At 36.1% G+C, this 18,986-nt stretch overlaps 1 protein-coding gene across 2 annotated transcripts in view; it reads left to right on the forward strand.

Annotated features, from left to right (window-relative positions):
- The first annotated feature begins 5,757 nt into the window (after nucleotides 1-5,757).
- ECEL1 (endothelin converting enzyme like 1) overlaps nucleotides 5,758-18,986 on the forward strand; it is a 57,567-nt gene continuing 44,338 nt past the window's right edge. Inside the window, exons 1-3 of one of the 2 annotated variants that reach the window (XM_072408307.1) lie at nucleotides 5,758-5,917; nucleotides 8,197-8,294; nucleotides 14,775-15,630. In XM_072408307.1, the coding sequence (XP_072264408.1) occupies nucleotides 14,863-15,630 (768 nt within the window). In that variant the 5' untranslated portion in view covers nucleotides 5,758-5,917; nucleotides 8,197-8,294; nucleotides 14,775-14,862. The remainder of the gene's footprint in view (nucleotides 5,918-8,196; nucleotides 8,295-14,774; nucleotides 15,631-18,986) is intronic. The other variant, XM_072408308.1, reaches the window with a different exon arrangement.

Here is an 18,986-nt window from a genome sequence, read left to right on the forward strand (position 1 = left end):
TAGTCTGATCAAGAGAATCAAAACTAATGAATGCACTGCACGGACTACATTACAGGCCATTTTATGTTTTGGGAAGAAATGTGTTTGTAGAAGAGTGTTATTTCATTTTTATTATGTGACACATGCTAGGGACAAAGCATTTCTTGTTCAGACACTTTTATACAAAGCCCTGGATTATCACAGATCTGTATGATTAGGACATTTTAGTACTGGATTCCCTCTCATTTATTGTCCAACTTTCTGCACATTGAGAATCATCGCTGCCCTTCTCAGTGCCATGTGCTTCCTTTCCAGCAAATGTATTTCCACCTTCTGGATTTATAAGGGAGATAGAGTGAAAGCTTCTAGTAATTGATAAGTTATAAATCTGGAATGTGTTCACCCACTGGTGACAGGAGCATTCGGCTGTATTTATGTTTATGTTCATCTGCAATGCAGTTTTACATGGCCCTGAATTATAAAGCAGTTTACATTCATGTGTGTATTGGGAATGTAGACAACTAAACTTGATGCTGCGTGTGAAAGATATACACAGTGTGAATACAGCTTCAGGTAAAAGCATCTTCCCTATCCATAGGAGAGCACAATAAAAGCATCGCCCTGAACTGGACACAAAACAGATACAACTCCGGGGCAATGTTCCAACCTGCTTGCCAAAGATAAATCAAGGATATGTGAAAAAGTTAGGTAAATAGGATAATTTATATCATACTACTCATATTCCTAGTTTAAATTAAGGATAACCATTAATGACAAATATATGATTTTTGCAGTTTTCTAATCCTGTTTATAGAAGGGGTAAAATCTGTAAGTAATAATATGCTTTATCGAATGTATTGAAGCATTCTGTCATTTTCTATAAATATCTATGGTTCTGCAATGGGAATTGTATATACAGTTGTCACCAGAACAAAAGGTGATGTAAGATCCAAGACCAAAGGGTCAAGAGACCATATTCTACTTTTTTTAAAGAAAGTATACATTTTAGCTGCACTTTTTTAACTAAAGCCTACATACCTACTTTTCAAACATGGCAAATCATCAAACAGAATGTAATACCTGATTAGCGGCTTCCTAGCCTGTGATCTGTACATTACCAACTCCCTGCATAAATATTTTTAAGGAGTCATCTATGTTTCCCCTTTAAAAGTTAGCAGCCCAACTATTTGTTTAAAATATGTAGACAAAAATGTATAGGAAGGCCTGGAACTGGCGAGGGTAGGGAGCTGGGGGGAAGGCCCACATGACGGGGTGGGAAGGGCGAGCAGGTGGGAGAGATAATGAGAGTAAAAGGGGGAGGTCAAGTTGGGATTGATAAAAGGTGTTTCAAGGCTATATAGGTTGGGGAAGTGAGGTCAGGTATTTGGAATACTTAAATGTGTTATAGGGAGGGGGTTTGAGGTTCTCGAGGACTTTGAGGATTTGCAACCTAATGGTTAGGAATATTTAGTTTTTTAATTTATATAGTTATTGTGGATTATTGCTATTTACTGTTATTGTTTTTCTTTTCATAAAGATTTGTAGTAAACGACTGCTCGGCCATTTGGACCATACATCTTTGTGTCTTCATTTGTGTGAGTGAAATCGAAAGCTGGAACTGTAAGTTGCTTTGCCCTGCCACAGCCAAGTTGTTTATATACACACATGCACATTTTTGTTTATATTTTTGTCTTTATTTAAATTTTTGCAAGCGTACAAAAAATAGTTGGAGGGGAAGAATATAACCTTATACAAATAAAAATGTATAACACGTAAAATTGTATAGGTAGGCAAACTACTGTCATACTATTGATGCTAAATTTTGGTTGACATCTAGGCTTTTATTGCATCTGGACACAAATCTTGTAAAATCTTTAATTCACTCCTCATACACCATAACCTATATTTATTTGTTGCATATCCAATATTTCTTAATTGCTGTTTTCAATAAACTAATATTAGTACAGAGAATCTTTCAACCTTTTTAATTTCAAGTCAGATATTTTTAGACTTCAGATTTCAGGACTGTTTCAAAATTTTTTAACATCCCCCCTACCTAGTTCTTTTATATGGCCAATTTATAGTTCAGCTTAGATTTCTGACTTTAAAGCATAAAGACATAAAAGAAAATTCTCCCAACAATGACCGTTAGGAGCTACTGGCCTGTACAGTAGAAAGGAACATGGAAGTTACTATAGTAAGCAAACTTTAAAATGTATAATGCTATACACAAGCTGTGCCTAGATCAACAGATAGGTCAAGTAATATAAAATAGTAAACACAATACAACCAGCACAGAACCATGAGTAAAGAGTCTGGAACGTATACCCAACCACACACCTGGTATAGGCCTCTGGTCCTCTCTCCTTTCAAGCCCAATATGCCCCTAGGATCAGGACAGTGAGGCCCGGAGCTGTAAGCATTAAGCCAAGGGGCTGCATGACAGGGGGAGAAGGCCTAGAGTGGGGTTAGAAGGGGTTAAGTGTAAGTGGCCAGCTAGGGGGAGGGAGTGAGCTAGCGGTGGAAGGGGGGTAGGAGAAGATATGGTATGCAAGGGCCTAAAGGGGGTGGATCGGAAGTGGGAGGCCCTCTTTTAGAAAAAGAAAGTTTCCCCGCCCTCCCTATTAGCCGGTAGGGGGGGCATGTTAGTAGGCATGTGGGTCCCTAGCGGTTGGGCTTTTGGAAGGCAAAGATCCTGTGCATGGTCTGTTATGGTTTGTGGCTGGGGGGATCCTCTTTGGTAGGGTCCACCCCAATTTATTTTAAAGGATGGTCGTGGCCCCTGAGGCAGTGCTGGGCGGCTAGGTACCTGTTGAGGAGTTGCTTAAAGGTTAACTTACTGGTGGAGCAGATTTTGCCTTCTGAGACCTGCAGCCTGGTTGGTTTGTTAGTTGGGGAATTTTGCATCTTGTTATTGGTGGTTATTGTTATGATGGTTATGTGTAATAATTGGAATATTCGGTTATTAGTTGGTTAGATTTATTGGGAGGTTAATTTGGTTACTTAATATTCATGAAAGTTTATTTTAAATTAGGGTTATTAGTTAATTAATATTTATTGGGTTATTTATATGTTAATTATTTGTTATTTATGGGTTGTTTATTGGTTATTTATTAATTTGTTTAATAAACGGCTGCTCGCCAGCCATTAAGTGCATATTGGTGTCTGTGTCATTAATGGGTATGTTTGGTTGGTAAGCAGGATTAGGGGGGTGGTGTTTTCATTTCAAAGCTGGGGTAGATGGTTCGACCTCCCCTGGCCATGCTTTTTGTGTAGAAGGGATATAACAAGCATTATATCTTGGCAATGGCAAGATAGATCACAACACAAATTGGGTAGTGTACATCAGAAACAAAACAAAGGTAATGTATTGTCTCCAATTTTATGCAGGGTATACTGCTAAATGCTATTACTGTTGTGCAATCTCTGCATTTAATATTTAAGAGATAGATGCTACAAGGCAAAGCTTAGGATACATTTGGTACAGAGGAATTGATTGGACATGAAAAAGAGAAAGTAATACATTAAGCCCACATCATAGTTATAATAGTAGTATGTACATGAAAGCAGTATACATAAAATAATATGTTGGAAACAGCAAAATAGAAATGCTGAGGCTATATGCTGAGGCTATGTTCCTTCAAGCCTGAAACAGAGCATGGATCAGATGGACTGGGACTAGAAAGCAGCCCTGGTATGTAATTCACATTGTCCCACATGTTTTATCTGTGTACAGGACCACATTTTGCAAGGCCCGAAGGAACAATTAACTTTATGTCCTGGCAGTTCTGCCACATAGAATATGCCAAGTGTAGAAATTGTTCAGTCTGAAGGAAATGTCATTGTGTTAATAAAATAGTCTGAGCAGCTCACAAGAGACTGAGTTTTTCAGACCAGTCATGGTGTGGATATAATTACTATATGACTAGTATTGTATGTGCAGTGAAAAAAAATGTAATAGTAGACTATGGGATTGATTTGCTAAAGGAGTTTATGCTGATCAATAGCAATGTGAATTTTTTTGCTCTGCAAAATATCATTCACTTAGCTTAGTGAATAAGGTAAAGCTTTGCTGGTTTCAGCCATCCAATCATGTGCAATCAAAAGTCTTGTTTTAAACATAACCTTGCTTGTGATTTTGGTATTCTTTGCAAAGGTAATTTTTACAACATTCACTAAGCTTTCTTAGGAAAGAGACAATTCATATTGCTAAGTAAACAACCTAAACTTTAGTAAATCCGCTGATTATTTTGGTAACTGCAGATAACTTTACTTCTTGGCAATAACAAGAGTGAAAAGCTGCAATTACTCATTGATTCTTGAAACAGAGGCCCTGTGACTTTGGTGGAGAATCTGTGGCCTCCTATTTTAGTTTTAGGAAGCCTTCTTGTGTACTTGTGAATGGAGCTCATTATAACACATCTAGCAATAATGAGGGAAGGACCTTTGTAATGTGAAATGACACTGTGTAGAAAACAAAATACAGTTGTCCTGTCTAATCAATCATGAGAAGTTTTAAAGAGAATTTAATGCTGTGACTATCAAGCAATATTGTTTTTGTACTCAGGTTTTTTGTTCTGAGATTTAAAAACAAATAAGTCACATAAAAGACTTAAATTTATATCTATTATCCTAATGACAAAAGAATAGCTTATTGTGTCGCACAGTGTAGACTATCTGTCTCAAGCTGCTGCCATTCCTCTTTCACTTGCTTGGATTTGATGAGCTTTGTTCGTATCCTTCCTCTCATGGCCATCATGGGAGACAGTAACCTTTCAGTGTGTTTTGGAAAATGAGACCTGTGAGCCTCTTGGGTAGGGGAAACCAGGCGACCACCCTGCAAGGTCACCCATTCTTTTCTAGAACAGGAGACAAGCAAATAAAGACAAAGGACCTGAGTGTATAGGGAACTGGCAGGAGGCAAGCCGCCTCTTAGCAGGAGACATCATTAACTTAATTATAAGCAATAATCTTATAGTAAAGAATGTCTTACAGTGAGTAATATCAATTGGATAGTAGAAAACAAAAGAGTCAGGAAGTATATTTTACTTGGATATATACAAAGAAAGATCACTGCCCTATAGTGGCTTTTTATTAACACACAGTGAATATTACCAGCTGTCATCATCTGTTACACAGGTTTAAACTTCAGTCTTTTTCACTGCATGTAGAAATCATTTATATTTATAAAACTCACCCATACTGACATTTTCTGTACAGTTTTTTTCTATGTTTATTACTTTTCTCTTTATTTATTATAAAAGGACTGCAAAGAAAATCTAAGACTAAATATATATTTCATTTCCTAGACATTTATTTTGTTTATATATTGCATGCTTCCAAATATTAGAGCTAGAGAAGTTTAAAACTCCTAAAAACTGGTACAGCACAGTTCTTTCACATTCACTTTAAGGGTTAAGCAGATCACTTATTAATAAAGTGCAGGGACAGTTAGTAACAACCAAGGGACCCCTGGTAATGGTTTTTTTTAACCACTACTGTCCATATGAGATCAGATGTTAGCAGGATGCATTAACACTACTTCTCTCTGAAAAGATACTCTTTCTTATGCAAAAATTACTTCCCAAATCTGGGATATGATGTAAGACTGGTTGGAGTCTACAGTTAGGAATTAGCATAATGGGAATAATAAGAATAATATGCTTTAGTTCTGGTACAGACTGCAGGGACAGAGATAGTTATAGGCAGAGACTGTCCCACCCTCCTGCCTGTGTCCCCCTCCTCTTCACATCTCTCCAATGATCCCCTGGCTCCTATATGCTGCAGCACAGCTCTCAGTGTAGTGACAGGTACAGCAGGGTGAGGAGCACAGCTGCCCATACAGAGAGAAGTCTGCATGGAACAATAGTGCCTTCCACAGACTCAGCTCAGCATCAGCTGTGGACTAAGAGCTGCCTGCCTTGTCATCTCTGCCTGTGTAAGTACTGCCTTTTCAATGTGTTTTTATGTCTGGCTGTAATATTAGGAAAAACTGAATTAGGGGTAGGTTTTATACAGTTCTTAACTATGCTTTATATCTGTGGTTAACAAGAATTAGGATAGAACTCACATGGACAACTGCATACACACTGTATATAGAGATTTATTTGTATAGTAAACTTGTTGCTCCTAAATGGTATACTTTCATCAGGTCCAACAATATATTAAATGAATGTATTACATAAAGCATTATAGTAATGTAATATGTAAATGTAATATGTAAATAGTTAAAAACAACTTGGATTTGTTTGAATATTCAAAATGATCAAACATTCTATAACAAATCTTAGTTTCAGATGAGGTTGGTGTGGTTGTTTTACATACATTTTTAGGTATCAAAGGTTAAGATATCAAATGAAGAAATGTTTATAAAGTTTAGGAACATGAAATTGAAATCCTGTATTTATAGAAGTCAGAAAATCCTAAGAACTTGTTCAGCAGCTGTCTGCAGTGCACAATACATATTTGCCTCCTTCAATTTTTCAGTATGTGACCACAGGCACCCTATAGATGATGAACATTTAGGACAGCAGATACATTGGTTATCCATGCTCTAGCACCTATTCTCAGAAGAAAACTTTTGTCCAAGAAAAGACAGAACACCAACAGGCTGCTGAAGGAACTTACTGGCAGTTTGACAGATAACTATACATTACTATGGTACAGCTGCAGCCAATTCTACAACCCTGTTCATTGTTTAACAAGAAAATACACTTGGGCTTTCAAGGCTTTTGGTGGTCCAGTGAAAATTTTAACACGCCTCTGGTTAAAGACAGGCTTAATAATAAGGAATAATTATTTATTTTTTATTACAGTCATATAAAAATTTTTGTTTGCTATTTTTTTAGTTTGGTGTGAGCACCTTGAACATGAGATTCTATATCCCATCCTGGAAGTTGCTTTATTCACTAGCCTTACATAGATACTGCAGCTGAAGGTACATGAAGAAGAATGTATAAAAGCCATCATGTATATTTAATGTATAGAGGTAGATTCATATATCTCGTTGGAGATGATTTATGATTTATACAATAAAGCTTACATATTCTTTTGTTCCTGACTTGTTCCAAAAGCACTAAAGATCAGTATGCAGTGCTTTTCACAGACTGTATGTAAATTGTAACCATTGCTCTTACCAAATATAACGGTTTTGCTGTCAGCTAGGTAAATGTGCTTTTTACAGCGTCTAGGCAGGAATATAACAAAATATAGAAGTACAAGCCTGAACAAAGGTATACATGGTCTGACTCCAAAGTTGTTGTATGTGAATGTATTATGTTGGCCTTTAATTTGACAAGTAGTGCAAAAACAGGATATGGACAATGGATAAATACATTTAGCATTGGGTAGGAAAGCTTGTGCTGGCTTAGTTATATATATATAAAAAAAATAGCTCTATCTACCATTGTTTAGGTGTCCAACAACAAGTCACAGCTAAAATCCCATTGGATGCCAAAAGTTTATTGATTTGGTTCTTTATCATTATGCCTTACTTTTCATTATTAGTTTTTTGTTTTTGCATTATTTCATTTTACAGTATTCAAGGCAATGATATTACAGTGAACCCTTCTTTACTTCAAGTCCCGAGTTAGGAAGGCTATATATTGCATTTGCTATTGATATGGGTTCTAAAAAACATCACTTTTCCTTTAAAATAATGAAGGACAATCAAGTGCACACATTACTATTCCATATCCCCCTTTTCCCTCCGCATGCCAAGTCTAACGGACTAAACCAAGCTTTAATGCCTGTAAAAGGAGTGGTCTAAAAAATCAATAAATGCATACATTAATACAAAGAACCCATTCATTGTGGTATTGGTTTAGCTTCTGAAATGGATGGCTGCTATATTGACTGCTTGATTTTAAAGTAAATATATGAAAAAAGAAAATGTTTTCCACTGGTAAGGGGTACGGTCTATTATTAAGTGTATGTACTCATGCAAAAATACTTTCACCTATATGTGTGTACATGCACCCTAGATTTATTAAACCAAAATATGGTAAAAAAAAATTCCAAGAGTCTTACTGGTGTATTTACCACTTATAAAGACTAATATGTGGGGTATGGTTCTCAATATGCCATTATTGTTCAGCTGTGACTGAAGTGACTTCATAGAAATTAGAGGTCTCCATAGAGGTAATTTATGTCTTTAGTATCTCATTAAATATTCAGTGAACACATCTAAGGAACAATTATTTTGTGAATTTATTGCAGGTTAAATGAAACCGTACTCAGTACATATGGAATGCCTTTTCTGCTAAACCCTACAATCTATTCTCTATCTAGAAGAGGGATGACGACAAACAATTTTGGTAGGTACTAACCACTGCATACCAATACCACCCTGCATTTTTGCTGACCCAGTTGCCATCACAATATGTCCCTTGTTAAAATTGTTCAGATTCTTACACATGCCAATTTTTCCTGCTTCCTGCAAGACTCCTTGACAAGTTGACAGTTCACTTGCTGTGTAGTATATCCCACCCCTTGGTGGGAGCCACTATAGCTAGATAATCCATGTTATTTATTCCAATGTAAATTGAATATTCAATGAAATTGTAAAAGCAGTCAGATGTGGTACAATGTAGATAAAATGTGTGCACAAGTAAGTGGGGAAACTTTACTTTCCATTATTTTTATATTTAACACCTAGTAGTGGTAAATACTGTTGCTTTATAATAGAGAGTGTAACATGGCCAATGGCATGCAAACATATTCATTGTTCTACACTAAGTATTATTTGTTTTCACTTTTAGCGTGGCAAAAAGCTGCTAACCCAGAAAATACAAAGAGCAGCAGCAATTAAGCAGTCAAAGGCATATTTTCATTCAGTCATGCTACAGATTAGAATGATGTTTGTGCCAATCACAAAGCTTACTAATACTAATTCACTAACCTTATGTTTCCTGAAATTCTTTAGCCATGCTTTAGTAATGGAGAATAAACATCATTTGGAGTATGTGTTTTATGTATTGTTTCCACCATTTCAGGTATATGTGGTCAAAGTTCAGCTGCCTGTTTCTTTGATGACATAATAACCAGAGATCAGAAATTTCATTTGCAGCAGGATCCTTTAGGTATTTTGACTGGGGGGAAATTGAGTTTGTAGTTGAATGGATGGGCATAGGTTTATTAAAAGCTGATTCTGACACACGTTAGGTAACAAAGGCAGAGCTGGAGGTAAGCCAGGAAATATAGGTGGAAGCAATATTGCAGTTGGATAAGGTGGCAAACATATGTGTCACAAATGTACATGTATGGCAAACATATAGGTCTGGGAATGGGTAATCTTAGAAGGAAGCAGGCTTATAAGTACATCAGGTGATAGAAAGGCATGGATTCCATGACATGGGTGGTGTTAGTTGGACTAGGTGACACTAGGTATGTGAGTAGCTGGATCTAGTCATCAATAGTTCTAGATAATAATTCTGAGGCAGGGTGCTGTAGTTTCTTCAGGAAGTTATGTATCTCAACCTGCTGGTCTCTCCTACCCATCTCTCTGCATTGCGTAGAGAAGCACCAAGATCTTGTGATTACCGGTATGTCACTGGGTCTAAAAGAAGGTATGCAATGAAAACAGAAATGTTTAAGGTTCAAATTTAATTAGCACATTGATAAGAGGAAAAGGAAGAACTGCAGAAATATAATCAGACCAAAGTTTGGCATGAACATAGTAGTGCCTAAAATATCTAACATAGGTAGTTACAATCTGCAAGCCAGTTAAACATGCTGAAACAGATGTTAACTATGGCAAACAGTCTATACCAGCCTTCCTTAACATTTTTAACACTTTAAATAAGTTTCATGTTTTAAGGTAGCCCTTATTATAATTAGTAAATCTACAACTCACAGTACATTAGTGTGGTGCTCAGTGGGAAGTGGGCTTTAAAATCAACAAAAGTTGCAAATTATACAAAATGGGAGTTGGCACATGGAATGAAACATAGCCTTACTAAGACACCTGACGTGCACATTCCCCAAGGCACCAGAAGCAGCAAGTATTAGTTCAGAAGAATTGCAGGCAGCTTGGTGACACTCAGTCACTGAAAGTATAACCAATATATTTGGCAGTATGGCAAATGAATAGACAAATGGCTTATGGACAAACTTAAGAAACACAGCCTTTGGTTTAGAAACTAACAGCTTCAAGAGACATCGTGAAAACACTGAAATGAGTAGTAGCTTACACCTCCAAAGAACCGTAAAAATAACTTCAGGAGAGATGGCTTGCTGTGAATGAAACCGACTAGTCAAACTAGACTAATACCAGACATTGGCAGAAGCAGGCTGAGCAGCACAAAGCACCTCAGTTTTAGAAATCAGGATAGAAGACATGACCTTAGTGTCAGTATGGGAAGCAAAGGGAACCTCAGTGGATGTATGCTAGCAAACTGAACCTCGGTAATACAAAGGGCGGCAGATTGAATCTTAGCAGACACAGAGTGCATGACAGATGGGAGCTCAGCAAAGGCCGGATAGGCAGCAGACAAGGCTTGTATTTGCAGCCAGACAATGGAGAGAGGTAGAAACTGAACACTTGGCAAACTTTGGCTTGTTAGCAGGTTTCAGGAAAGGTATTTCAATCAACAGGCAATACTTAATAAAAAATGTAATAAAAACAACACTAGGTAGCAACCAAAAAAGGTGCCGGCAGTACAGGTGGCACTAACCAGACACTAATAGGCAGGCTGTGCAGTAGGGTGTCCTTTTTAGTTGGATTTTCAATGGCAGTAAAAGTGCAAAATGTTCCATGAAATAATATGATAGCACCAGATAATAGAATATGAGTTAACTGTTATGATACAAACCAACTTTGCCAAGAAACCTATACTGAAAGAACATATTTATCAGAATTTATAAGTGCCAGTATAACTGTTCTGAAGTCACAGCAAGTAGAAAAAATGCATAGCAAGGTGAAAGTAAATCCAGATTGACAAATGTAACATATATCCTGCATCCAGGAGAAATAGTACATTTGGATACAAGAAGCCAGACCGGAATAAAGAATCCATGTACACGGAAGACACACCTTCAGAGACTAGATATACAATTTCTTTAGCAACTCATTGGTTTAAATAGGTTCAGTCAATCCATTGCTCAGAGCTTTATACAGCTGATTACCTACTTACAGGTACTGGTGTCTTCAAAAACACTATTTACCCTGCCTGGTATCTCAAATGGGTTATTATTTAAAAAAAAAAAAAAAAAAAGAAAAACTAGAATTTTGAATTAATTGGTGCATATTTGTATGTTGCTTAGGGGCTCTTTTTTTTTTTAAAAAAAGTGAATCAGAAATTCCCTTCAGGTCCATGTGTTTCATTTGCACTAACTGATTCTCACAGGGGATGTATGAAGGAATGTCAGATTCCCTGTTTTATAAATAGAGGCCAGGTTGTATTAAAACCAGAGATAGCCAGGCAGTTAGAATTTTCAGAATCTCTTGTATTCCATAACAGGGTTTCTTTACATCAAACACTCTATGGGCAAATTAAAGTTTTAATGCATTAAGCAAACTCGTAACAAGTATACACATTTATTGGTTTAAACATTTGGGCTGGTTTCATCATAAATGTTTATTTCAAAATCTTTTGTCTTCATAAACAGAACTCAAAGTAATACCAGAATGTCATATGCAAGTATTGAAGCTTAAATGCGTAATTGCTGTTTTATAGTACACAGTCTATAGCTAGCCTTTTGCCAGAAATATATATTCACTTGTTGATCTCATGTATGTTTAATATGTTTTCAGCTATATTATTCCAGTTATATTTGTATTCAACATCCCCAGTGATACACACAATTTTAGGCATAGCAACTCTTCCAAAATTTGCTTGATCATTTGTTAGAGCTCAGCCTTAACTAACGTGTAAACTATGCTTATAATTGCAAGCAAACCTTGGCATGAAAATTTCCCCTTGTTAAAAGAGATATATGCTACAGCTGTTTTCACTCCTTGCTTTGTATTGATTTTCTTTTGAATTCCCTCAGAGGTACATTAAAAGAAATTAAAATTATTATTGCCAATAAAACACCTACTAGAGTTAGGAAGGAGAAAATTGAATTAGGTGACATTTGTACCCAATCCATCCCTAGTGATAAGATAAAACTGTTCACATACTTTTTTGTTTCATTAGGTATAGCCAACAATACAATGCATGTGCAAATATAATTATTAAATCAAAAGATAAAATAGGATAGACTATATATAGACGATAACTATGAATGACAAGTATGAATAATAATGTGATAGGTAATGTATCAAATGTTCCATTATCAAAAGGTTCTTATTCCACACTGGCATTCAGGAGTTACACTGATGACCCATTCAAATGTATACATTTCCTTTTATGTGCTTATTGAAGTGAGACATGCGTTTCAAGCTCACTTCCCAGATAAGTGTATCCGCTACTACAGCACTTAATGGGTTAAAATGAATTTTTATTAACCCTGCGGCACTATTGAGACCTTAAGTATTCTGGCACTGGTCCACACCTATGTCTTCTTGGGAAAGGCCATGAGGTTATTCTATTTCTGTGCCAGTGCCCGGGAATGTTCCATATTTATAGGAGGTACAGGAATGGCGTAAAGTGAAATGATGTTAGAGTATTATTACTGAAATAAATCAGGAATATGCACAGTTCCAGTCAGCTCTGGCAGCCTCCCCCTGACCGAGTGTCAGAGTATGCAGAACATGCTGGGGCTCCGGGATACCATGAAAATAGTGATGTATGATGTCAGATTATATGCCTCTGTGAATTGGGGGCTGGCAGCAACTGGGTTAAATGATACAGAGACATATGTTACCAAATTTTTTATTGGCAAGCATAATTTTAGTCTACAGATAGGAACCTGTTCTTGTTAGAGCTGAGTATCTTCCAGGTAATGCTATGTAAAAGTAATCTGTAAATTATTCTAATAAATATTATTATTATTATTATAAATACTAATAATTTATTTATTATTTAATAAACAATCCATTATGTAGAACACAGTAACAAGAAAAAGAAAAAAAATAGAAAAGAAAGTCTTAATTTGCTGGAGAGGATGCTTTGGACACAAAACTATTACTGGCTTTTTATTTTTATTTTTTTATTAAAGTACTTAACAGAAAACATATCAATAAAAATGCAGTATGAATGACAAAGATAATGTGCAAATTCCATTAAACTGTAGCAGAAATTCAAATAATAACTACATTAAAATAAAGTGCGATTGGCTGCTATGGGTACCAACACTTTGGTATTTATATCCTATATACTAAGAATTTTATATTGTACTTATTACAAAAGTGGCTTTTTACAATAGGCAAATCTAGTGTTCTTTGTCTAAATAATATAGTAGGTTTAATTTTAATCAAAAACATTATTGATTCAGTTATTGATTTACCTTTTTTATTAGATTACATAAATATTAAATGTGCATCTGTTCTTCACACTGGAGGCAAATCTCACCTATTGCTTGCATTAAGGCATGGGGAAAATCAGACAACTATGAAGGACAGGTTCAGGGCTACCTCAGGATTGAGCTCCCTGTGGCTGGCACCTTGCCAGCTTCTCAGTCACTCGGACCTAAAGAACCAGCATCTGCACATTTGTTAGTTGGTGCCAGTGAGTGGTACTGTACCATTCACTGCTGCCCCTATTCATTCTATATGGGGCTGCTACGGGGAAAAGCTGCTTGCAGCTCAGCAACCCCACTTGTAGTGATTTACAAGCCTTTCAAAGTAAACACAGAGCAGGTGCTCTGTAAGAGGAGGGTAGGATGAAATGAGCTGCCTCAGAGAATGAGTTGAATTACTTTTTTCTTTTGTGAACATTGAGGATGAATCAGCTCACATTGTCTGCATCTATGAAGGTCAGGGGGAGATTTTTTGTTTGTTAAAATTATGTAAATATTTTAATGTCAATAGCCTTGCAATGGGTTTGACAGTGCTGTTGTTTGGGAAAATGCTATTCTCTGTGTGAGGTTCAATCACTTCCAAATTATTGGGCTTGATTCATTAAAGCACTCCATGGCTGGAGAGGATACACTTTTATCAGTGAAGCTGGATGATCCAGTAAACCTGGAATGGATTTCCTAGTCATTTGATATTTGTTAGCAATAGTTTTTAATCCTGGACCAGATCCATTCCAGGTTTGCTGGATCACACAGCTTCACTGATGAAAGTGTATCCTATTCAGGTTGGGAGAGCCTTAAAAATAAGGCCCAATAACCTGAAAAAGTGTAAAGTTCTACCAATCAGGTGCAATTTTTTGGAAAAAATTCAGGAGAACATAAAACATTTGTGTAATACATATATTATATTGAGAAACAAGATTGAAATTTATTTTTGGTCACCTTGGAAACACAGAGTTTTCCAGGAACAGAGCAGACCATTTCTACTATACAGTGGTGTTAAATCGGTGTTTTTGTTGCATGATAACTTTCTGATCACTGTTCACGATACATCATCATGTAATGATAGGATGTGATAATATGTGACTCCATATATGTAGAACTTGTTTGAAATCAAATTTACAAATTCCTATTTAGAAGATTTTAAACAGTAAAAGAGGATTATGGACCATAGATGATTCTTTGTGCTTTGTAAACCGGTATAAAACATCTGATTTCTCAAAGGGTCTCCGTATTAAAAATATTGAATCCAAATTCTACCTTACACCAACTTTTATTAAACTCTGGGACAGGTGAATCTTGGTTGAAAACATTGATAGATATATCCCTTAGAGAGATATTAGGAAATGTCGTTTGGTGCACAGACGTGATACTAATAATTTGTATATATTTTACAGGTTCGTCTTACTAGGATACTGGAATCACATTAAAACTCCCACAGCTCTATTTCTATCTCTGCAACTTCTAAATCAACTTTCAAAACACATGTTAAGTTTAGCAGACATGGAGAAAACCTATTCTCTCACAGCCCACTATGATGATTTCCAAGAAGTTAGATATGTGAGCAAATTTAACAGTAGTAGTACACTCTCCAATGGATTCAACATCCAGGTGAGCTCCAAAAAGCAGACAAAAGGAATCCCACGATGGAGCCGAAGAGAGACCTGTTTGCTTTCAGGGCTGGTCTTTGCAGTAGGTCTGTGTGCCATATTGGGGGGTATGTTGGTATTAAAATATCTTTCTTTGGAACAAGATGGCCCATGTTTGGATGAATGCCAAGAGAGGAAAGCTTTTATGAGGGCTTCCAAAACGATCAGCAACAATATAGATCCAACAATACCCCCTTGCAATGACTTCTACTCATTTGCTTGTGGGGGTTGGCTTAGAAAGCATAGAATACCAGAAGACAAGCTCATCTATGGTACCATTGCGGCTATAGGAGAAGAGAATGAAGAAAAGCTCCAACAACTTCTCCTGCGGCCGGTGCGCAGAAAGCATAGAGGATCTTCCGAAAGGAAAGTGAAAGAATTCTTCCGATCTTGTCTCAACATGCAAGAGATTGACCGTTTAGGGATTCGCCCAATGCTACAGGTCTTGGAGGATTGTGGAGGATGGGATTTTCCAGATCAAGCCAAATACAAATGGGACTTTAATGAGCTGCTTTATAAGACACAAGGAGTATATAGCACTGCGGTCTTCTTCTCACTAACAGTCAACTTAGATGATAAAAATTCTTCAAGATACGTCATCAGGGTAAGTTTGTTTAATATTCTCTACCAAAGAAACCTGACAAATTTGCCATTTCTTCTACTTTCCAATTAGATTTACAATACATCCCACTGCAATGTTACCTGTCCCCTGAAGGTTGTTATAAATTGTGAATGTAGTGTGATGGCTGGCTGTATAGAGGGGTTGATCATTGGCAATGTTCCTTTTAGTAATTTTTTGAAAAGCTAGCTTTGTATGTGCCCTGTGACTGGCTAGTAGGGAACAATATGAATATATAGATCATTGGATGTATCTCAGGATAGCTTACTTCTGATTTTGTGGCATGGTATAGTAATCACAATCAGTCCATATTGGTTCTGGATATTTGTGTCTGTAAGTAACAAAATATACAAAGGGGTCACAATTTACATGTATTTCTCAATTCTAATGGTTCATTTATCATTGTTTTTGCTCAATATAACTTTCATCTAAAATTAACCAATGTTGCTAATAAAATGTTATGGGGTATATGAGTGATTCTTGGCTCAAAGCTGTGTGAATCTTGAATGGAACAATAATTAACTAGTTCACTCTGGTTTTGTAGATAATGAACTGGGCAGTTTTCTCTTAATTCCATTTGAGATGTTTTCATTTTACTTATGTATTGCTAGGGTAAAGGATTTCCTAAATATTGTAAATTGGTTGCCTAAATTTTGTTTCAGCCAGGTACTCTCTAAGTACTTGCCTAAAATCTTATTAAGAAAACAGTATCAGAATTTTTGCATGTTGGTAGAACTTTTCCATTGTTAAACCCAGGCTTCGAGCTTGCACTTAATATGAATACATTTTATAAGTTAAATGCCTTGTAGAGTATATATGATTTTGCTGAAATATCATTGTTATAGGCCTAGTATAGAAAAAAATAACTGGAGTTTCAAAGGACCTTCTATATCTCGTCTCTAACAAAGGGTTCCTCAAAGTCTGAAATACAAATCTCAGAGGAGGACAAGCAGCACTTTTTTTGGTTACCTTTGTTATCTGATTCCGACATATTCAAAAGTATTTATTTTAAAGCCCTGGTGTGTTCAACAGAAGTCATAAAGAATAATGGGTGTACCAGATTTATGCACCATGCTAGGAACTGACAGGGCCAATAATCACTATGGCAGTGCTCAGTGCATGCTTATGTGTATTATCATATGACCTTTGAGTGAAAAATGGCTGGTAGAGAAAATGGCTGATATGTATGCACGTGTATTTCAGTTTAAGAGCCATTAAACAAAGAATTGGCATGCTTATGAAGTAAAAACTTTGCATGTTGTCAAATCTACACATCCATAACATCCCTGCCTTTTCTTTAAATCTCAAACATACAAAACATTGAACTATAAATATTTAACTTTATAACTGTTTGCTTGTTTCTTTATTTGATATTTGCATGTACTATTGGAGAATAAGGCTACACACCACTAGATTTCTGGACCAAGGCCAAGATGATAAAAGGATTGTAGTCTGAAAAAAAAATTCAAATGTTATTATAATTATATACATTATGTACCCTATACCCAAATGTGATATTGGTGATATAAGAAATATGATCCCTGCTAACCTAATTCTGAATATGTTTTTTAACTTCCTGTCTCTAACTTTAATTTTTTGGGTCATTTATAAAAAAGGAAATCAGAAAATGGCATTATTTTTTACACTTTCTTTGGTGAAAAACATGTTCACTCCATATTTGAAGGGGACCTCAACGCACTGAAGCCTAATCATTGCTTTGTAGTTCATCAGTATGTGTTTGTTACTTTAAAATTGGAATTAAACATAGGTTGTGTATCAGTGATGTGTATTTTCAAGTGATGTATGTGGCCGCAGTGCAAGTCTATAGATATCAACTAACTAAGAGATGAGCACCAAAAAAAAAAAAAAAATGATCCCCCCCATTACAATGATGAATTAAAAGATCTGTTATTTCACCACTTCTTAATAAAAAAGGTCCCTTTGAGTCGGTGACCTGAAACAAGCATTAGGAAATTCAGAACTACTGCATACTTTTTCCTGATTGTTGGTTAAGAAAGTTTTGAAGCCATTAGATAAGCAATACAAACAAACAAAAAGTAGTCAATAAGGAATAAGAAGTACGGGCAAGTTCTACTAATGTGGACAGAATAACGTGAGGAAGGGTTAGAAGCGCAGTGATGTTTTCAGTTATGTTTACTTCTTCCCCATTGTGCCACCTTTACTTTTATTACTAGTACAAAGAGCGGAAAACTCTTTTTTGTTGAATGTTGTCTTTTTTTGAATGTTGAAATTATTCTTTTACATTTACTTTGAGAACATTTGTCTAAACACACTCCATCCTGTCATTGCTAAACTAATGCAGTGCTTGGTGCTATTCTAAATTTTATTTCTGACTATCTCAGATCTTGATTTGTTTTTTGTGCTTTGAGTAGCAGTCTCTGAACAGAATGGAGGCAATGTAAGAAAGAAAAGAGTCGCCATCTAGTGACTACAAATGGTAACTCACTCTTTTACTAAACAAAAGTTATTTCTTTGTATAACTACAGAAAAATAACAAAGGGACAGGGGATGGTTTACTAAGGGATCTATTTAGAAAACATGGAATCTAACATTCCCGCAAATATTTCCTTGAGGGATTCTACCACATCAATGTGTTTCAAGTTAGTAATTGATTCCCTCAAGGGAATTTTTGAGGGAATGCCAGATTCCTTGTTTTATAAATAGAAACCTAAATGATCTTTTCCAAATCATCATTTACTTGGAATAAGTAAAGGTTTAAACCTTTAGCAATTCAGTCATTTTGCATGGACTCATCAAATCGATCTCTAATGCACAATGTTTTGGAGCATACTTTGACTTTTTCATTTTCCAAATAGTTGTTTAAGTCATTCTCCTGGTAGTTTATTCTCTACATCTGAAAGGCTCATATATTATAGGTATACTGGGTCCTCTTTTCTTGAATTAACTTACTGGGCTGATTCATGAAATCTGTAATTTTTCCTCCCAGTTAAGCAATGAATGTTTAACTCCAGGCACACAGCTAGCTATATACGCAGTAAAAATAAACATACGGAAGATGTTTTCTCTGCTTCATCCAATATTGAAATTTACAAACTTCTGACAGCACTCCCCGGTTGGTGACCTGACTTTTTTTTTTACTTGCCTTATACCTGCTTTTAAAGCAGACTTGTGATAGGATTGCTTCCTCCCTTTGGTTGTTAAATTGGTATTTTTATTTTTGTAAATATTTTTGCTATTTTTATTTTGATCCCCCTACTTTTGGGGTTCTATAGAGCTTGATGAAAAAAAATGATGGAGACACAGAGCATGGCAGATCTATAAATGATATAAAGACTGCTTGGGTTAGGGAGGGTGGGGAA

This window comes from Pyxicephalus adspersus, chromosome 4, assembly GCF_032062135.1.
Source record: "Pyxicephalus adspersus chromosome 4, UCB_Pads_2.0, whole genome shotgun sequence".
NCBI lineage: Eukaryota > Metazoa > Chordata > Amphibia > Anura > Pyxicephalidae > Pyxicephalus > Pyxicephalus adspersus.